Source organism: Lampris incognitus, chromosome 1 (assembly GCF_029633865.1).
Source record: "Lampris incognitus isolate fLamInc1 chromosome 1, fLamInc1.hap2, whole genome shotgun sequence".
NCBI lineage: Eukaryota > Metazoa > Chordata > Actinopteri > Lampriformes > Lampridae > Lampris > Lampris incognitus.
The window spans coordinates 106651398-106668727 of record NC_079211.1 but is presented as its reverse complement, the minus strand read 5'-3'; the positions used below and the strand labels follow the sequence as shown (position 1 = coordinate 106668727).

Here is a 17330-nt window from a genome sequence, read left to right as displayed (position 1 = left end):
AAGTTGTGTTCGAATGCAAACTAAATATTGGGTTAACCTTTAACCTTTGGCTCACACCCTAATTGTTAGTGTCCGTATGCTACTCCACCACTGTCCATCAGCAAACTGTACCTGGCATTAAAACTGGGCGGCACGGTGGCCCAGTGGCTAGCGCGGTCGCCTCACAGCAAGAAGGTCCTGGGTTTGAACCTGGGTTGTCAAACCTTGGGGGTCATTCCCGGTCGTCCTCTGTGTGGAATTTGCATGTTCTGCCAGTGTCTTTGGTGGGTTTCCTCCGAGCGCTCCTGTTTCCCCCACCATCAAAAAGACATACATGTTAGGGTTAATACTCCTGTCTGTGCCCCTGAGCAAAGCGATGGAAAGAAGAACTGGAGTTGTTTTCCCCGAGTGCTGCACAGCGGCTCCCCACTGCTCCTAGCTACACAGCTAGGATGGGTTAAATGCAGAGAAAGAATTTCTCCACAGGGATCAATAAAGTAGTAAAAAAAATACACTCAAATACACACATGCACACACACCTTGTCACTCTTTCATTTACTTTTCTTTACAGTGAAGCACTTTGTAAACTTCCGTTTCAAGAAATTATGCGAGCAAGTTTCTAAAAGTTATTATATTGGTGTAAGTTTGTGAATTTGTCATTATGTAGGAAAAATGCATAGTATTGATTGTCTTTTTAAACACACACAGAAATTTTGCATTCTGGTGTGTACCAGAACACCAACTTTACAAGCATAGTTAAATTTATTTTTAATATTATTCTTTATATTTTGTCTTAAATCGTGTGTAATGTCTAAGAGTGACTGAAACTGTATACCAATACACAAGATCAAATTCCTTATAATGGGGGGGCGTCCGGGTGGCGTGGTGGTCTATTCCGTTGCCTACCAGCACGGGGATCACCGGTTCGAATCCCCTTGTTACCTCCAGCTTGGTCGGGCGTCCCTACAGACACAATTGGCCGTGTCTGCGGGTGGGAAACCGGATGTGGGTGTGTGTCCTGGTCGCTGCACTAGTGCCTCCTCTGGTCAGTCTTGGCGCCTGTTCGGATGGGGAGGGGGAACTGGGGGGGAATAGCGTAGTCCTCCCACGTGCTACGTCCCCCCGGCGAAACTCCTCACTGTCAGGTGAAAAGAAGCGGCGGGCGACTCCACATGTATCGGAGGAGGCATGTGGTAGTCTGCAGCCCTCCCCGGATCGGCGGAGGGGGTCGAGCAGCGACCGGGACGGCTCAGAAGAGTGGGGTAATTGGTCGGATACAACTGGGGGGAAAAAAGCCCCCCCCCAAAAAAAATCCTTATAATGAGAAAACCTATTTGTCAGATAAAGAAGATTTGTATTAAATGTGTTAAATAATGTTGGAAAATCATTTAATATGATGATATTTGATCATTTGATCATTTGATAAGCACAGCTAGGGATGTTTAAGGTTTTATGGTAGCTTGGTTGGCATGGTTTCTGCAATGCATCAACATGTGCAAAGTGAGAAAAGCCCGCCACGACCCCACACGCTGACAGGCGTACATACACACACCCACACATGGACAAGTACAGAGACAGGACTGCATTATAAGTGTTCATATCACGTTTATTACATCCACATAAAGACACAGGTGTGATCAGTGCCTGCCTGTGTTTTGTGCTTCCATCATCCCCAAGTCAGGTCCAGCCTCGTTCCAAGCCCCCCGACTTTCAACTCCAAGTATGGATACCTCAACTGGGAAGCCTACTACAACATATCTTACTACACCCGCATCCTACCCCCTGTACCTGAAGACTGCCCTACGCCCATGGGAACCAAAGGTGAGAGTCTCCCGAGTCATTTTCAGATCACATCAGATGTGTTGTGGGCTTTGAGACTGGCCAAGCGTCAGTTATTTTATGAAGACTTTTAGACGTGCACATCAAAAAAAGATGGAGATGACAGGGTAAGGGAAAGGACACTTGACAGAATATGATGTTAGCAGTACACATCTCAATTTTTTTTTGTAAACATGTTGCGACAAGCATTAACCAAGTAATTTGACAGAGAAATAACTGCTAATTGGATTACTGATGAAACTAGGCATCCTACCAAAGATCTGAACTCCAAGCATTGTGTGACCACAAGGATAAATGAGCCTTAAACCCAAGGGAGGGAACACAATGGAAAGTATTTTTACCTGCAGATAAGGCCAAAGAAAACAATAAACTAGAATTCCAGCAACATGAACTACAGCTTGTGTAGGATCGAGGCCAAACTTAGTGGGACTGAGGATATAAAATATTTGCCTTTGTGCAGTCGGATATGATATCATTTATTTTGGAGATTTTGGACACGGGACCTCTGCTGGACTCCACTTTACAAAGGCGCTGTATGGGGGCAAGTGAACGCAAGTGTCATGTGTTTCAAGTCCAATTTAACCCAAATTATCTTAACCTCGTATTTGGAAGTGAAAATTGAAGTGCCAAGTTGAAGGTAACTACCCCAAATGTCCAATATTATCAACAAAGGTCCATCACATTGCTGAGCTAATTTCTGGTTCAGTTTATAGGAATTATCCTCTTACTTACTGCAGGTAGAAGTAACCATTAATAAACTACCCGCAATTGAAAAGTCATAGATAATGGGAAATCATGTTTGGCAACAGGCACGGGCGAGTCCATGAATACTGGGATGGTATCCAGCGCTTTACCTGTGCCCCCGTCCATAGGGTTAGTGGTTGTGTCAGGAAGGGTGTCCAAGGTAAAATTTTGCCAAATCATTATGCGGATTGACAAGACCATACCGGATCGGTTGAGGGCCGGGTTAACAATGGCCACCATTGGTGCTGTGCCCTCACGGGGTACCAGTGGAAATGATAAAATCCGCTTTGGCGCGATCCCTGAGAAACAGGGAACAAGCCGAAAGAAGAATAATGGCAAATCATGTACACAGTCTAACTGAGATACCTGGTGGTGGCGGTGGTCGCTGCTGCTGCCATCATCGTTGTTGTTGTAATGACAGGCTTGTATGCTATGACCCCATAAGAAGGCGTTGTAAAGCTTGTAGTACAGCTGTGGTCCTGTATCCAAAATCTCCCCAGTGAAGCCAAAGGGTAAATAAAATGATATAAGCGATATGCACAATAGCAAAAACAACAAAACAAGACCCAGGTGATAAAAAAAAGAGTTGTCCTTTAATGCCTTAACTTGAATAATTTGCTTTTCTTCATATTTTATCAGGAAAGACATGCTTTGTCTGCTTTATATAAGCAGTGACTCCCAGTTCTGCACAGCTTCACACAAACAGATTGCTATCCTTGTGAGAAAAATCATAAATCTAACGTGTGCGACTCTCCCTAGGGAAGCTTGTTCTCCCTGATGCCAAGCTGCTGGCGGAACGTTTTCTCCTGAGGAGGACATTTCGGCCAGACCCCCAGGGAAGCAGTTTGATGTTTGCCTTCTTCGCCCAACACTTTACCCACCAGTTCTTCAAGACCTACCATGGAATGGGACCGGCCTTTACCAAGGCTCTGGCACACGGGGTGAGAGGACGACTGCCTGACGACTCCCTTTCTGTAATGTTTGGCGCATTTCACAGGAGCCACTGTGTGTCTCATCCTCACTTGGTTACAGGTTTCAAAATTACACCCCATGTCTAAGCTGGTGCCATTTCTTTGTCTTATAGGAATGTTTCTTATCGCTTGAGAATGATGCCCCCCCCCCATTTCTCACCGTTTATTTCCAATTCCCTGTTCTCCTGCAGTCAACACTGCTGTACAACCTCTACAGGGGTTAAGGAGCTCGTAGACTACCACGCATATGTCCTCCAGTACAGGCACGGATTACTTCTTTCACCTGCCGGCTGCAGATTTCTCCAGGGGGAACATGTGCATGCAAAGGAAAAGCAAACACCTTTTCGCAATGGCAGGACAACTGTGCATCATAGTTCTCTGATGCATCTTTTTCTTTTGAACTCAATTTAATTTTTTATTTTCATTTTTTATTTTATTCCTCTAACCTACCCAGGTAGACGCAGGCAATATCTATGGTGATAACCTTGACCGACAGCTGCAGCTCCGGCTTCACGAAGATGGAAAGCTGAAATATCAGGTGAACTAGCAAACTAGCACCCTGACATTTACATTTAGATTTCTGCCATTTACCTTATAATCCGGAACCACAAGTAATAACGGTAATAGTGGGATACAAGATATAGTGTTATATCACTATATATATATATATATATATATATATACACACACACACACACACACACACACACATATATATATATATATCAGAATCAGAATACTTTATTCATCCCTGAGGGGAAATTTGGTAATCCCGTGAGTCATGTAAATTCTTTATGAGACAGTACAAGCCTGTTTCATGACATAAGCAATCATCAGCTCTCAATAAAGCTATATATATATATATATATATATATATATATATATATATATATATATATAGACACCCACTACTACTTTCGGTTTCTCCTGTTAGGGGTCGCTATAGTGGATCATCTATTTCCATCTCTTCCTGTCCTCTGCATCTTCCTCTGTCATGCCAGCCACCTGCATGTCCTCCCTCACCTCATCCATAAACCTCCTCTTTGGGCTTCCTCTTCTCCTCTTGCCTGACAGCTCCATATTCAGCATCATTCTCCCAATATACCCAGCATCTCTCCTCCACACATGTCCAAACCATCTCAATCTTGCCTCTCTTGCTTTATCTCCAAACCGTCCAGCCTGAGCTGGCCCTCTAATATACTCGTTCCTAATCCTGTCCTTCGTCGTCACTCCCAGTGAAAATCTTAGCATTTTCAACTCTGCCACCTCCAGCTCCACCTCCTGTCTTTTCGTCAGTACCACTGTCTCCAAACCATATAACATAGCTGGTCTCACAACCATCTTGTTAACCTTCCCTTAAACTCTTGCTGGTACCCTTCTGTCGCAAATCACTCCTGACACTCTTCTCCACCCACTCCATCCTGCCTGCATGCTCTTCTTCACCACTCTTCTGCACTCCCTGTTACTTTGAACAGTTGACCCCAAGTATTTAAACTCCCACCTTCTTCACCTCTACTCCTTGCATCTTCACCATTCCGCTGTCTTGTTCACACATATGTATTCCATCTTGCTCGTACTGACTTTCATTCCTCTTCTCTCCAGTGCATACCTCCACCTCTCCAGGCTCTCCTCAACCTGCTCCCAATTCTCACTACAGATCACAATGTCATCTGCGAATATCATTGTCCACGGAGTCTCCTGCCTGATCTCATCCATCAACCTGTCTATCACCATTGCAAACAAGAAAGGGCTCAGAGCTGATCCTTGATGTAATCCCACTTCCACCTTGAAACCATCCATCATTCTTACCACACACTTCACCACTGTCACACTTCCCTCATACATATCCTGCACCACTCTTACATACTTCTCTGCCACTCCTGACTTTCTCATACAAAACCACACCTCCTCTCTCGGCACCCTGTCATATGCGTTCTCTAAATCCACAAAGATACAGTGTAACCCCTTCTGGTCTTCTCTATACTTCTCAGCCAACATTCTCAAAGCAAACATCACTTCTGTGGTGCTCTTTCCTGGCATGAAACCATGCTGCTGCTAGCTAATCATCACCTCTCCTCTTAACCTAGCTTCCACTACTCTTTCCCATATCTTCATGCTGTGGCTGATCAACTTTATATCTCTGTAGTTGCTGCAGTTCTGCACATCGACCTTATTCTTGAAAATCGGTACCAGTATGCTTCTTCTCCACTCGTCAGGCATCCTCTCACTTTCCAAGATTGTGTTAATCAATCTAGTTAAAAACTCTGCTGCCATTTCTCCTAAACACCTCCATGCGTCCACAGGTATGTCATCTGGCCCACCCGCCTTTCCACTCTTCATCCTCTTCATAGGTGCCCTCACTTCCTCGCTAATCCACCACACTTCAGGATTCACTATCCCCACATCATCCAACCTTCTCTCACTCTCATTTTCTTCATTCATCAACCCCTCAAAGTACTCCTTCCACCTTCTCAACACACTCTCCTCACTTTTCATTGCCCTAACCTGCTGCGCATCCTTCCCAGCTCGGTCCCTCTGACTAGCCAATTGGTACAAGTCCTTTTTTCCTTCCTTAGTGTCTGTCCAACCTCTCATACAACTCGCCATATGCCTTTTCCTTTGCCTTCACCACGTCTCTCTTCGCTTTACGCCGCATCTCCTTGTACTCCTGTCTAATTTCTTCATCTCTCTGACTATCCCATTTATTCTTTGCCAACCTCTTCTTCTATATACTTTTCTGTACTTCCTTATTCCACCACTAAGTGTCCGTGTCTTCCTTCCTCTGTCCAGATGACACCATGTACCTTCCTAGCTGTCTCCCTCACTATTTCTGCAGTGGTTGCCCAGCCATCCGGCAACTCTTCACTACCACCCAGTGCCTGTCTTATCTCCTCCCTGAACTCCACCCAACAGTCTTCCTTCTTCAATTTCCACCATTTTATCCTTGGCTCTGCCTTCACTCTCTTCCTCCTCTTGATCTCCAAAGTCATCCTACAGACCACCATTTGATGCTGGATAGCTACGTTCTCCCATCACCACCTTGCAGTCTCCAATCCCTTTCAGATCGTGCCTCCTGTATAAGATATAGTCCACATGAGTGCACTGTCCTCCACTCTTATACATCACTCTGTGTTCCTCCCTCTTCTTGAAATATGTATTCACCACAGCCATTTCCATCCTTTTCGCAGAATTCATCATCTGTCCTTCCACATTCCTCTCCTTGGCACCATACCCGCCCATCACATCCTCATCACCTCTGTTCCCTTCACCAGCATGCCCATTGAAGTCCGCTTCAATCACCACTCTCTCCTCCTTGGATACACTCTCCACCATTTCATCCAACTCACTCCAGAATTCTTCTTTCTCTTCCATTTCACACTCAATTTGCAGAGCATATCCACTGATAACATTCATCATCACACCTTAATTTCCAGCTTCATACTCATCACTCAGTCTGACACTCTCTTTACCTCCAACACACTCTTGACATACTGTTCCTTCAGAATTACCCCTACCCAATTTCTCCTCCTGTCCGCACCATGGTACAAGAGTTTGAACCCACCTCCGATGCTCCTGGCATTACTCCCCTTCCACCTGATCTCTTGCATACACAATATATCTACCTTCCTTCTCTCCATCCAGAACGCATCCTCCTGACTTTTAACTTTCACCAAATCCTGGCACCACATCACCCCAGTCGTAAAAGACCTCCACTGGCTACCCATCTCCCACCGGATCAATTACAAAATCCTGGTTCTTACTTATAAAGCCCTTCACAAACTGCCCCCCCCCATACCTCACCAACCTCCTCTCCCCCTACCAACCCTCTCGGTAACCTCAGATCCACCTCAGCCTCCCTTCTCTCTACCCCCAGGTCCAACCTCTGCACCTTTGGTGAACGAGCCTTCTCCAGGGCAGCTCCCAGGCTCTGGAACTCACTCCCCCAAATCATTAGAGACTCAGAATCACTCCCACTCATCCAATCCCGTCTCAAGACACACCTCTTCTCCATTGCCTTCTCGTGCCCCCCCCCCCCCCCGCGTCCTCTCATCCAGCGCTAATCTGAGGCAGACTAAGGACCGAGCACTCGACTTGCTGCCCCCTCCTCTTGGAACTCCCTCCCCAAGCACATCAGACACTGCTGTGATCTACCCACGTTCAAGTCATTAATCAGGATTCATGTCTTCAGACTTCATCTGTGATTTATGATGTTTGTTTTTCTTCCCCTTTTGTATCTGTCTAAGTGGGAGAGTACTGCTGGCGTCGTGTGTGGCTGCCGCTTCTCCCTCTTGTAGCCCCCCTTCCCATCCACCCTTGTATGTCTGTGTTATGTGTATCTGTTGTCTTGTTTCACCCCGTTTATTGTAAAGCTACCTTGAGTTTTAAAAAAGCACTATATGAATTTAATTTATTATTATTATTATATCAGCCAGCTCTCTCCCTTTAACAGTCATAATGCCAACATTCAAAGTTCAGACTCTCACCTCCACACTCCTACCCTTCCTCCTCTCACACTGCCTCTGGACATGCCTTTCCCCTCTCGTTCTCCTTCCCCCAACAGTAGCATAGTTTCCACTGGCACCCTTTTCTGGCCAACAGTCATGGTAGCAGTCATTGGTAATCCAGGCCTCAACTGATCTAGTATGGAAATCTGATTCATGAGTCGCATATTTTATTTGGCAAAAGTTTTATGCCAGATGCCCTTCCTGATGCAACCCTCTCCATTTATCTGGGCTTGGGACCAGCACTAAGAATGCATTGGCATTCTCAGCGGCTGGGTTGTATATGCATCAATCAGCAAAAACATTAAAACCACATGCCTAATGTTGTGTAGGTCCCCCTCATACTGCTGAAACAGCTCTGACCTGTCGAGGCATGGACTCCACAAGACTTCTGATGGTGTCCTCTGGTGTCTGGCACCAAGACGTTGGCAGCAGATCCTTTAAGTCCTGTAAATTACGAATTGTGGCCTCCGTGGATCGGGCTTGTTTTTCCAGCACATCCCACAGACGTTCAATTGAATTGAGATCTGCGGAATTTGGAAACCAAGGCAACAAGCCGGATGTGGGTATGTTTCTGGTCGCTGCACTGGCGCCTCCTCTGGTCAGTCAGGGCACCTGTTCGGGGGGGGGGACTGAGGGGAATAGTGTGATCCTCCCACGTGCTACGTCCCCCTGGCGAAACTCCTCACTGTAAGGTGAAAAGAAGTGGCGACTACACATGTATCAGAGGAGACATGTGGTAGACTGGAGCCCTCCCCAGATCGGCAGAGGGGGTGGAGCAGCGACCGGGATGGCTCAGAAGAGTAGGGTAGTTGGTCAAGTACAATTGGGGAGAAAAAGGGGGGGGGTCATCATTTCCTAATTCTTTACTTACTTTCCAAATTAGACAGATCTTTCGATATTCTTACATTTGTAGATACTCTTCCGAAAGACATTCTTCCCTCATTTTTTAGTTGAACGTTGTGTCTGTCATTGTATTCTTTATGTTGAACATCCAGCCAAGTCAAATTCTTAGTATGTGCAAATGTCTGTAGCTTATAACTAAAACATGAATTTGTATCTGTGAAGCAATATAAAGAAAATCTGTCTCAACGTTCGTGTCCATATCTGGCAAAACTTCTTTCCCCAGCAATAAATTGACTCAGATTGTGTTATGATTGTGAGATAAATGTTGCTGTCTCAGAGCTAGGATTTCCTCATACGGTAAACGTTGTTTGATGGTGCTGTTTACAAATAAAATGTCTAACCTGTCCCGTTTGGAATTTCCAAAACTGGTACAGTACGCATCAGTGCACACATAAAGCCAAACATTGGTGAATCATTAATCTTTTTTTATTTATAACCCTCTTTGGTCTTTCCACAGCTAATAAATGGTGAAGTGTACCTCCCTACGGTATCCCAGGCCCCTGTTTTAATGCACTATCCAAAAGACTTGCCAGATGACCGGCGTCTGGCCATCGGTCATGAGGTGTTTGGTCTTCTACCGGGCCTCACCGTGTACGCCACCTTATGGCTGAGGGAGCACAACCGAGTCTGTGACATCTTGAAGGAGGAGCATCCCACCTGGGGAGATGAGCAGCTCTTCCAGACCGCTCGACTCATCATCATTGGTGAGAGTTTCACAGGGATATGGTTTCTGTAACCTAAACTTCTTTGAAAAGATTAGTTTCATTTTGATTTGATTTACATTGGCTGATAGTAAAGTCCTTCTACAAGAAGCCTGTTTACTTAGGTGCCATTTTTGAAATGCTGCAGGGCAGTAGGTCCTCAGCCAACAAGACTCGTTCTGAGACATATTTTCACTTGCATTTCACATTTAGGAATGCTTGCAAATTATACACAACATGGTGTATAAAGTTTATTCCAAAGGATACCGTTTTCACAGAAAAAGGTATTTTTCCCCACTTTGCCGATGCTTGGATGCATGTGCTATTCACTGCCTTGAGATTTGCATGCAAGCTGATGTAAGTAGCAGTACAGGTACGGTGGCTGAGTGAATCTGAACATGTGATTTGGAGACTTGCGTTGTGATATGTGGATAAATGGCCAATATGCTGAAGCATGGTTGCATCTGAAATCACATACTACATACTACATATGTGTACTGTCTTCCAGCATACCATTGATTGGTATGTCAGTAAAAAGTATAATGGCTATTTGGACATGCTACTTCATCATAGAGCTACACCACTTCCTTTCAGCTCTTTGCGGGATAATGACAACTTGCTGTGTATATACGTCTACTGGTGTGGTGGCGCTCATCTTTTTTGAAAACGTAAAAATGAAAGATGATTTTAATTACATTCTGCTTAGCATAGTGAAAAGTACTACTTACATTTAAGCAGTTCCATTGTTCTGCCATTGGGTTTTGTATCCACCTTCACCATTGTTGAACTTGATGTATTGTGGAATACTCGTGCCAGCGTAGTGTCCAGTCTTTACATACTATGATATTTTTCTGGCTGTAGTATGACATCTGTGCTTTTTTTTTTGTTGCATACTATTCGATGCATACTATGGTTTCTGGTGTACAAAAGAGTATGCTAGTATGCAATTTCAGATGACTTCACAGAGCATTACATTGTCAGTGCTGCCTGACATACAATAGGACAAACCTAGCACTTAACATTTTTCTATTGTGAACTGATAAGAGTAAATTGTCTCCACTATAATTTAAACTGTCTCTGGGCTCATAGATCCTGGGTTACAGGGCTGTTTCTGAACATTTTGTGGCTCTAAGTGACATCTTACAGGGCCCCCACTGTAACATGAATCACTACTAAGTGCTCCTGCATATGAGCCAAAATTAAGCTGATTCTGTTAGCTATGTGTAGCCGATCACATTGTGGGGATTTCTAACAGTAAATACTGTTGCCTGTGTTAAAATTACACTAATTTGCAGCTCTGACTAGTTAGCTGACATTTTTAACATAAAGCAACACAACATTACCCAAACGCCAAAGCTAATTACGTAACTTTAAGCTAGCTAGCCAATAACATTCCAGAGCAAGAAGACTGCTTAAATTTCCCCTAGTTGTCAACATTGAAAGGCTCCTCAGCTAACAGCTTTACAGTCTAACCCAGCTGTAGGAATACAAAAAAGGAGTTGTCATTACACATTCATTATGTGTCATAATGTGTTGATCCAATACTGCACGAGCTAACATTAATGTTAGGTACCACAGTAGCAGCATTGTAATGTATGGTAGCTAGCCTTCCTAACATTAGCTAGCTACTAACAAATCTTTTCCTTTTCAACTAACATGTCAACAGCTCTTTTAAGGAAAAAAGGCTGAATTGATGTAGATAGATAATTTCTTACCTGCATTTCTGGCCTGTTTCTTTGTCTTCAGATTTTTTTCGTTTTCCGTTTTTCTGCTTGTTGGTTGTTGACTGAATGTTCTTGTTCCAGTGTTGTAGTTGAGTCACTAAACCTCGAGTCGAGTCTTGAGTCCCCAGTGTTCGAGTCCGAGTCCCCAAAGAAGAGTCAGAGTCGAGTCCAAGTCAAGTCCCCATTACCTGAGTCCGAGTCTGAGTCATCAAGGTTGAGTCTAAGTTGAGTTCCAAGATGGGCTCCGGTGCTCCACTCTGGCACCGTAAAAAAGCTATTGATCACCACATTCTAATAGAATGTGGTGATCAGTGTCATGGTATTAATATAACTATCAATATCTTGTGCCAAATTACTAGGGCCTATTACAAAAAAAAAACTAACAAAAACAAAAAAAATAGTCTTCATCGGTTAACAAGTCCGAGTCCTCATCTACAACTTCTGAGTCCGAATGCAGTCAATGCTCGAGTCCAAGTCCAAGTATGAGTCATCAGTGCTCAAGTCCAAGTCAAGTCACGAGTCCTGAAAATCAGGACTCGAGTCGGACTCGAGTCCAAGTCCTGGACTCAAGTACTACAACACTGTCTCATTGTCAGTCTTCTACTTCTTCCTCCTCTTCTTCTTCTCCTCCTTGTCATCCTCCTTCTTCCTCTTCTTCTTCTCCTCCTCCTCCTCTTTTTTTCTGCTTGATGGCAGGCTGAGCAGCGAAACTTTTCATAACTCTGCTTCCTTATAGCCCAAAGTTATAAAATTAGACGATTGTATCGACATCAAACAGCTGGATTTAAAGCTGTTAAAATGCCAAATTCAAAGAAACCTGGTGAGGGTCGCCCCTCGAGTTCTACAGCTCCCCCCAATCTACTTGAAAACAAAGGACATGACTACTTCATGGAGGTAGATCCGAACACTAACAGCAGCAAGAGGGAACGGGAACAAGACTCTGCACCAAATACTCTGACAAAAGAACGCGGAGAAAAGAAAAAGAAGTCAGAGGAAGAGGGAAGTGATGTCTACAATAAAGCCATCTTGGAAACCATAAAATCTTTAGGTACGAGAGTGGATGACCAGTTGTTCGAGATCAAGGACCAGTTGAAACGTAACAGCACCATGGTAGCGAGCCTGGTGAAAATCACGCAAGTCCACTCGGAAGAACTCGCCGAATGTAAGAAAAAAATCAAGTTGATGGAAAATGACATTGACCAACTTCGGAAAGAGAATGCTGAGATAAAAATGAAGGCGAGGGAGCAAGAAAGATACAAGCGAAGGTGGTGTCTGAGGATTAAAGGATGGAAGGAGAAAACGCTGGAAAACATCAGAGCAGAGACAATCCAGCTCCTGAAACGAATTGCTCCTGACTTGGATTCGAAGTTGGAGGTTGCAGTTGATGTGGTGCATCGAGTCGGAAGGAAAGAAGATGGCAAACATCACCAAATTATTATTCTGTTCGCCATGCGCATTGTGAGAGATGAGATTTGGAAACACGCTAAAGACTCTCTCATGTGTAAGGAGGCCAGAGTGCATTTTGCAGAGGCCAGTAAAGTTGCATACTTCAGAGGCCCCTTTGCCTACATTGAAGGTCGCAGGATCACAGCTTAAAGAAGAGTCAGAAGGATTCATGATAATCATCGCCAAGACGCCATTTCGTCATTCTGCTCGTCATGTGCATTGAGAGAAAAGAGATCTGGAGACACACCTGAAGCCCCTTCACCTTGATGGAAGGATGCAGGTTTACAGTATGAAATGCAGCCACTGTACGTTATTAAATAGTCAAATTTACATTGGATGTCGCTGACTAATTGTTTTGGGCATTTCATTCGCTCTTTCTGCTTTATTTCTACACAATACTCTACAATCCATTTGTTGTTATATCTACTTTTGTTCAGTAGGGTTGTTAAATGTTATTTTTGAATACTCATATTTCTTTTTGGTCCCTAAATACCCGGGGTTTAAAATACAATGTTAAAAGAAAAGCCTTGTTTCTTTTCTGTAAAGGGCAAATGTTTACCTGTTTCTTTCTTCAAGAGACTCACTCATGCATCACTGACACCACTTTCTGGTCTAATCAGTGGAGTGACTCTATGTTATTCAGCCATGGTCCCAACCGTTCTGGAGGAGTTGCAATCTGTTTTAATAATTTTCCTGGTAAAGTTGTCACACATAGCGCTGATACTAATGGACACTGGTTAGCTGTAGTGTTGGACATAGACAATTTATTTTTTATCTTAGTCAATATATATATGGGTATAATAATTATAAAGAAAACAGTAAGCTTCCTTCTCAAATCACAGAGGTTATAGTTGAATTGAAGTCGTCCTTCCCTACTGACTATGTGTTAGTAGGTGGCGACTTTAATTTAACGCCTCATGAGTGGCTTGATAGGTGGCCATCCAATTATGCTCCTTTTCACTATACCCCAGCTATTTTACAATTTAACATTGACAACCATTTGCTCGATATTTGGAGAAATTTAAATCTGAACGTCATACGGTTCTCTTGGATTAAACCTAATGCAAGCAGCAAGTCAGGGATTGATTTTTGGCGTGGTACAGAGGCAGTGATGAGATCTACATTTAATTCTACCATCGCACAGGCCCCCTTAACTGACCATTGTTTAGTCTCGTTAGTTTTGAATCCAGCTACGAAGCCTGTCAACTCAAAAGGCTATTGGAAGTTTCATGATGATCTATTGAAAAATTAGGAATATTGTGCTAATATTAGAAGAATGATTTCTGAAATTAAAAATTAAGTTCAACTCTCCTCCAACTGCAGCAAATGGGAGTTTCTGAAATATAATATTCGAGGGCACTCTATAGGCTTTAGTAAAAATATGTGCAAACAAAAGAGAGAATATGAATGTACATTGCTAAATGACATCTGCATGTACACTCATAATAATCAGGACAATAACAACAGTAATGAGTATAGTGACAATCTAGTTGCATTGCAGTCTAGGTTAGATGAGCTATACATTAAAACAGCCCAAGGAGCATATGTGAGATCTCAGGCCAGGTGGATGGAAGAAGGCGAAAGAAATTCTGCCTACTTCTTTCAATTTGAAAAAAGGAGACAGATAAAAAAAACACAATATATAAGCTTATTATTAATGGGTCTGAATCCTCCGAGCCAAAGGATATAGCAAATGAGGTATTTAATTTCTGTAAGTCACTATACTCCTCTTCGTTTTCTGACTCTGGTTCTGCGCAGTTTTTTGACAAGGTTAAAGGTCACCTGCCTAGCATTGATCACCCCTTCAAAGATTTGTGTGATTCAGACGTTCTTATAGAAGAACTGGATTATGTTATCCGAAAAATGGCTACAGGCTAATCTCCTGGCTCTGATGGTCTTACTGAAAATTTTTTCAAAATTTTATGGTCAGATACTAGAGAATTATTACTAAATGCAATAAAGGACTGCATAGAAAGACAGGAACTGACTCCAACTATGAAACAAGGAGTAATAATATTGATCCCTAAACCAGGGAAAGACAAAAGTATTCTAGATCATTTAAGGCCTATCACTTTGCTAAATACAGACTATAAGATTCTGTCAGGAGTGTTAGCTGACAGGCTGAAAGAAGGTGTAACACAAATAATTAGTGAAACACAGTATGGTTTTATCAAGGGGAGATCTATTCACAGTAACGTCTGTCTGGTTCTGGATCTACTAGATTGCAGTGATCTTATTGAAGATGATGGATTCTTACGTTTTCTAGATTTTCACAAAGTGTTTGATTCTGTTGAGCACCCTTTGATCTTACAAGCCCTACACCTTTTTTGCTTTTGGAGAAGTTTGTTGGTGTCATAAGCATGTTATACAAGGATATAAACAGTTGTGTGTCCTTAACCTGGTGGTTCCTGCCCGAGATTTGGTATTAAGAGGGGCATTAGACAAGGCTTTGGCAGCTCCCCTTTATTATTCATCGTTGTAGCAGAATTACTTTCCATTCTAATTAAAAATGATAACATTGGTGGCCTAGAGGCCTTGGGCAACACATTATTGATAAGCCAACTTGCAGATGACACTACACTTTTCTTTAAAAAAAATGCCTCCCAGATCCCCTTGGCCCTAAAATCAGTTGAGCTCTTCACTAAAGGATCAGGTTTAACTCTGAATATAAGCAAATGTGAACTTCTGGCGATACATGAGCATCATTCTAGGTCTTTATTTGGTGTCCCTGATAAAACTGAGGTTAAATATTTAGGCGTTAAGTAAAAACCTTGAATCAAGAGAAGAGCTGAATGTTCAGCGTAAAGCTATATTAAACAGCTGGTTACAGAGGGACATTACTCTGTTTGGGAGGACTCTACTTGTTGACTACTAAGCTTGTTCTGAATAAACACGACGTTTATCTTCAGTGAAACCGACTTTATTCACTCCATTTCTTCACGATCCCAAGCGACCAGCAACGTGCTCTCAGCATGAGCACCATCACAACTGCGCATGACAAGAGACTCCCACCTAGAAGGGGCAATACCCTGCACATGCATAACCTGACCAGAAGGGGAGCTGTCCTCCATTCCATTAACTAAATAGGGATGCATAGAGATAACATGTTAACAATCTCATTCTCTTTTTTTTAAAGAAATAAACAGAAAACAAAAAATGAAATTCACAGCGTGAATTATGGAACATGCATTTCCAGAGAAATCAACATGTCATGGAAACATTTGGGAACAAAATCAATTGTCCATCCAGCACCCTTTTAACCCAGGTCCCATTGTCCTTCACAGAGTGCCTTTAAGAGCACAAGAGCCGATGCTCCTTTCTTTGTGAGACAGTCAGCGAGTTGAGTTTTCGTGTCTGACCAACGCACCTCCTTGATCTTCTTGCTTTGTATGAGTTCTTTAATGCTACTGATTTCCAGCCTAAGTCTTTTCTCTGTGACTTGCTTTGTAGACTTGAGAGCATCATACAGAGAGTGGTTATCAGTCACACAGAGCACGGAGGGAGCATTCAGTTCAGCATTGCCAGTAGTTAGTTCAGAAAATAGTGTGGCCAGAAACATTGCATTGTCTACTCCATCTGACATAGCAAGAGTTTCCCCTGCGAGTGTACTGCGAACCACACGTCTGATTTTCTTAGAGTGCCAGCTGAGTGGGGAAAACTTCCCTCTTTCTCCCATAAGTGTTATCAAAGTACCTCCCTGTGTACCTCCATCAGGGAGGTTCCCAAACGAAGCATCACTGAATACTATCAAGTTCAAAGCATCAGTGTTTCCCAGATGTTGGAATCTGAGTGTTACCTTTTCAGATTTAAGCTTACGGATAACCTTATTAGCCTCATGAATAGATTGTACTGTTGCCCCTTTTATATTAGAAGCCAAACAACACGAGTCAAACATAACATCAGGTCTTGTTTGTTTAGCAACCCATAGGATTTGTCCTATTTTTGACCGTAGCTGCTCTCTTTCAGTGTCATTAAGGGGCTCACTTCTCTGTGTGGCCCGACCTGCTTGAATGGGTATAGGCTGCAGATTGTCAATGTAACTTTGTTGGTGTACCTGTACCTCACCGTTTACCGTTACAAAATCCATTCCTACATAAGAAAACTTTTCATGCTCCTCACGACCAACCTTAAACACAGATTTTAGTTGCGGGATTACGTTTGATGAAAAGTTTGATGTGCCTGCCCAGAGAAAATCATCTACATGACATGCAAGCACCCCAGTGACCTTACATTGCTCATCCAACCAATAAAATATTGCTGGATCCACCTGAGACACTCTACCACCAGTAGTCTGCATGATTTCCTTCACTTTGTTGTACCAATATAGTGATGCGTCTGCAAGTCCATAAACACATTTCTTAAGTTTCCATACAACATGTTCACAGCCTGCTTCTGTAGGGGGGCGGATATAAATATCCCTGGATAGCTCCATACCCTGTAAAAATGCCGATTTGATGTCCATAGAATGCACTTCCCACTGGTTTTGACATATCACTGATAACATAAGTCTAAGTGAAT

General features: G+C 43.1%; 1 protein-coding gene across 1 annotated transcript in view; it reads left to right on the top strand.

Annotated features, from left to right (window-relative positions):
* Positions 1–17330, top strand: part of ptgs1 (prostaglandin-endoperoxide synthase 1) — a 78247-nt gene that overhangs the window by 49201 nt on the left and 11716 nt on the right. The window contains exons 5-8 of the mRNA XM_056288963.1: positions 1657–1800; positions 3322–3503; positions 3988–4071; positions 9399–9645. Of these exons, the coding sequence (XP_056144938.1) occupies positions 1657–1800; positions 3322–3503; positions 3988–4071; positions 9399–9645 (657 nt within the window). The remainder of the gene's footprint in view (positions 1–1656; positions 1801–3321; positions 3504–3987; positions 4072–9398; positions 9646–17330) is intronic.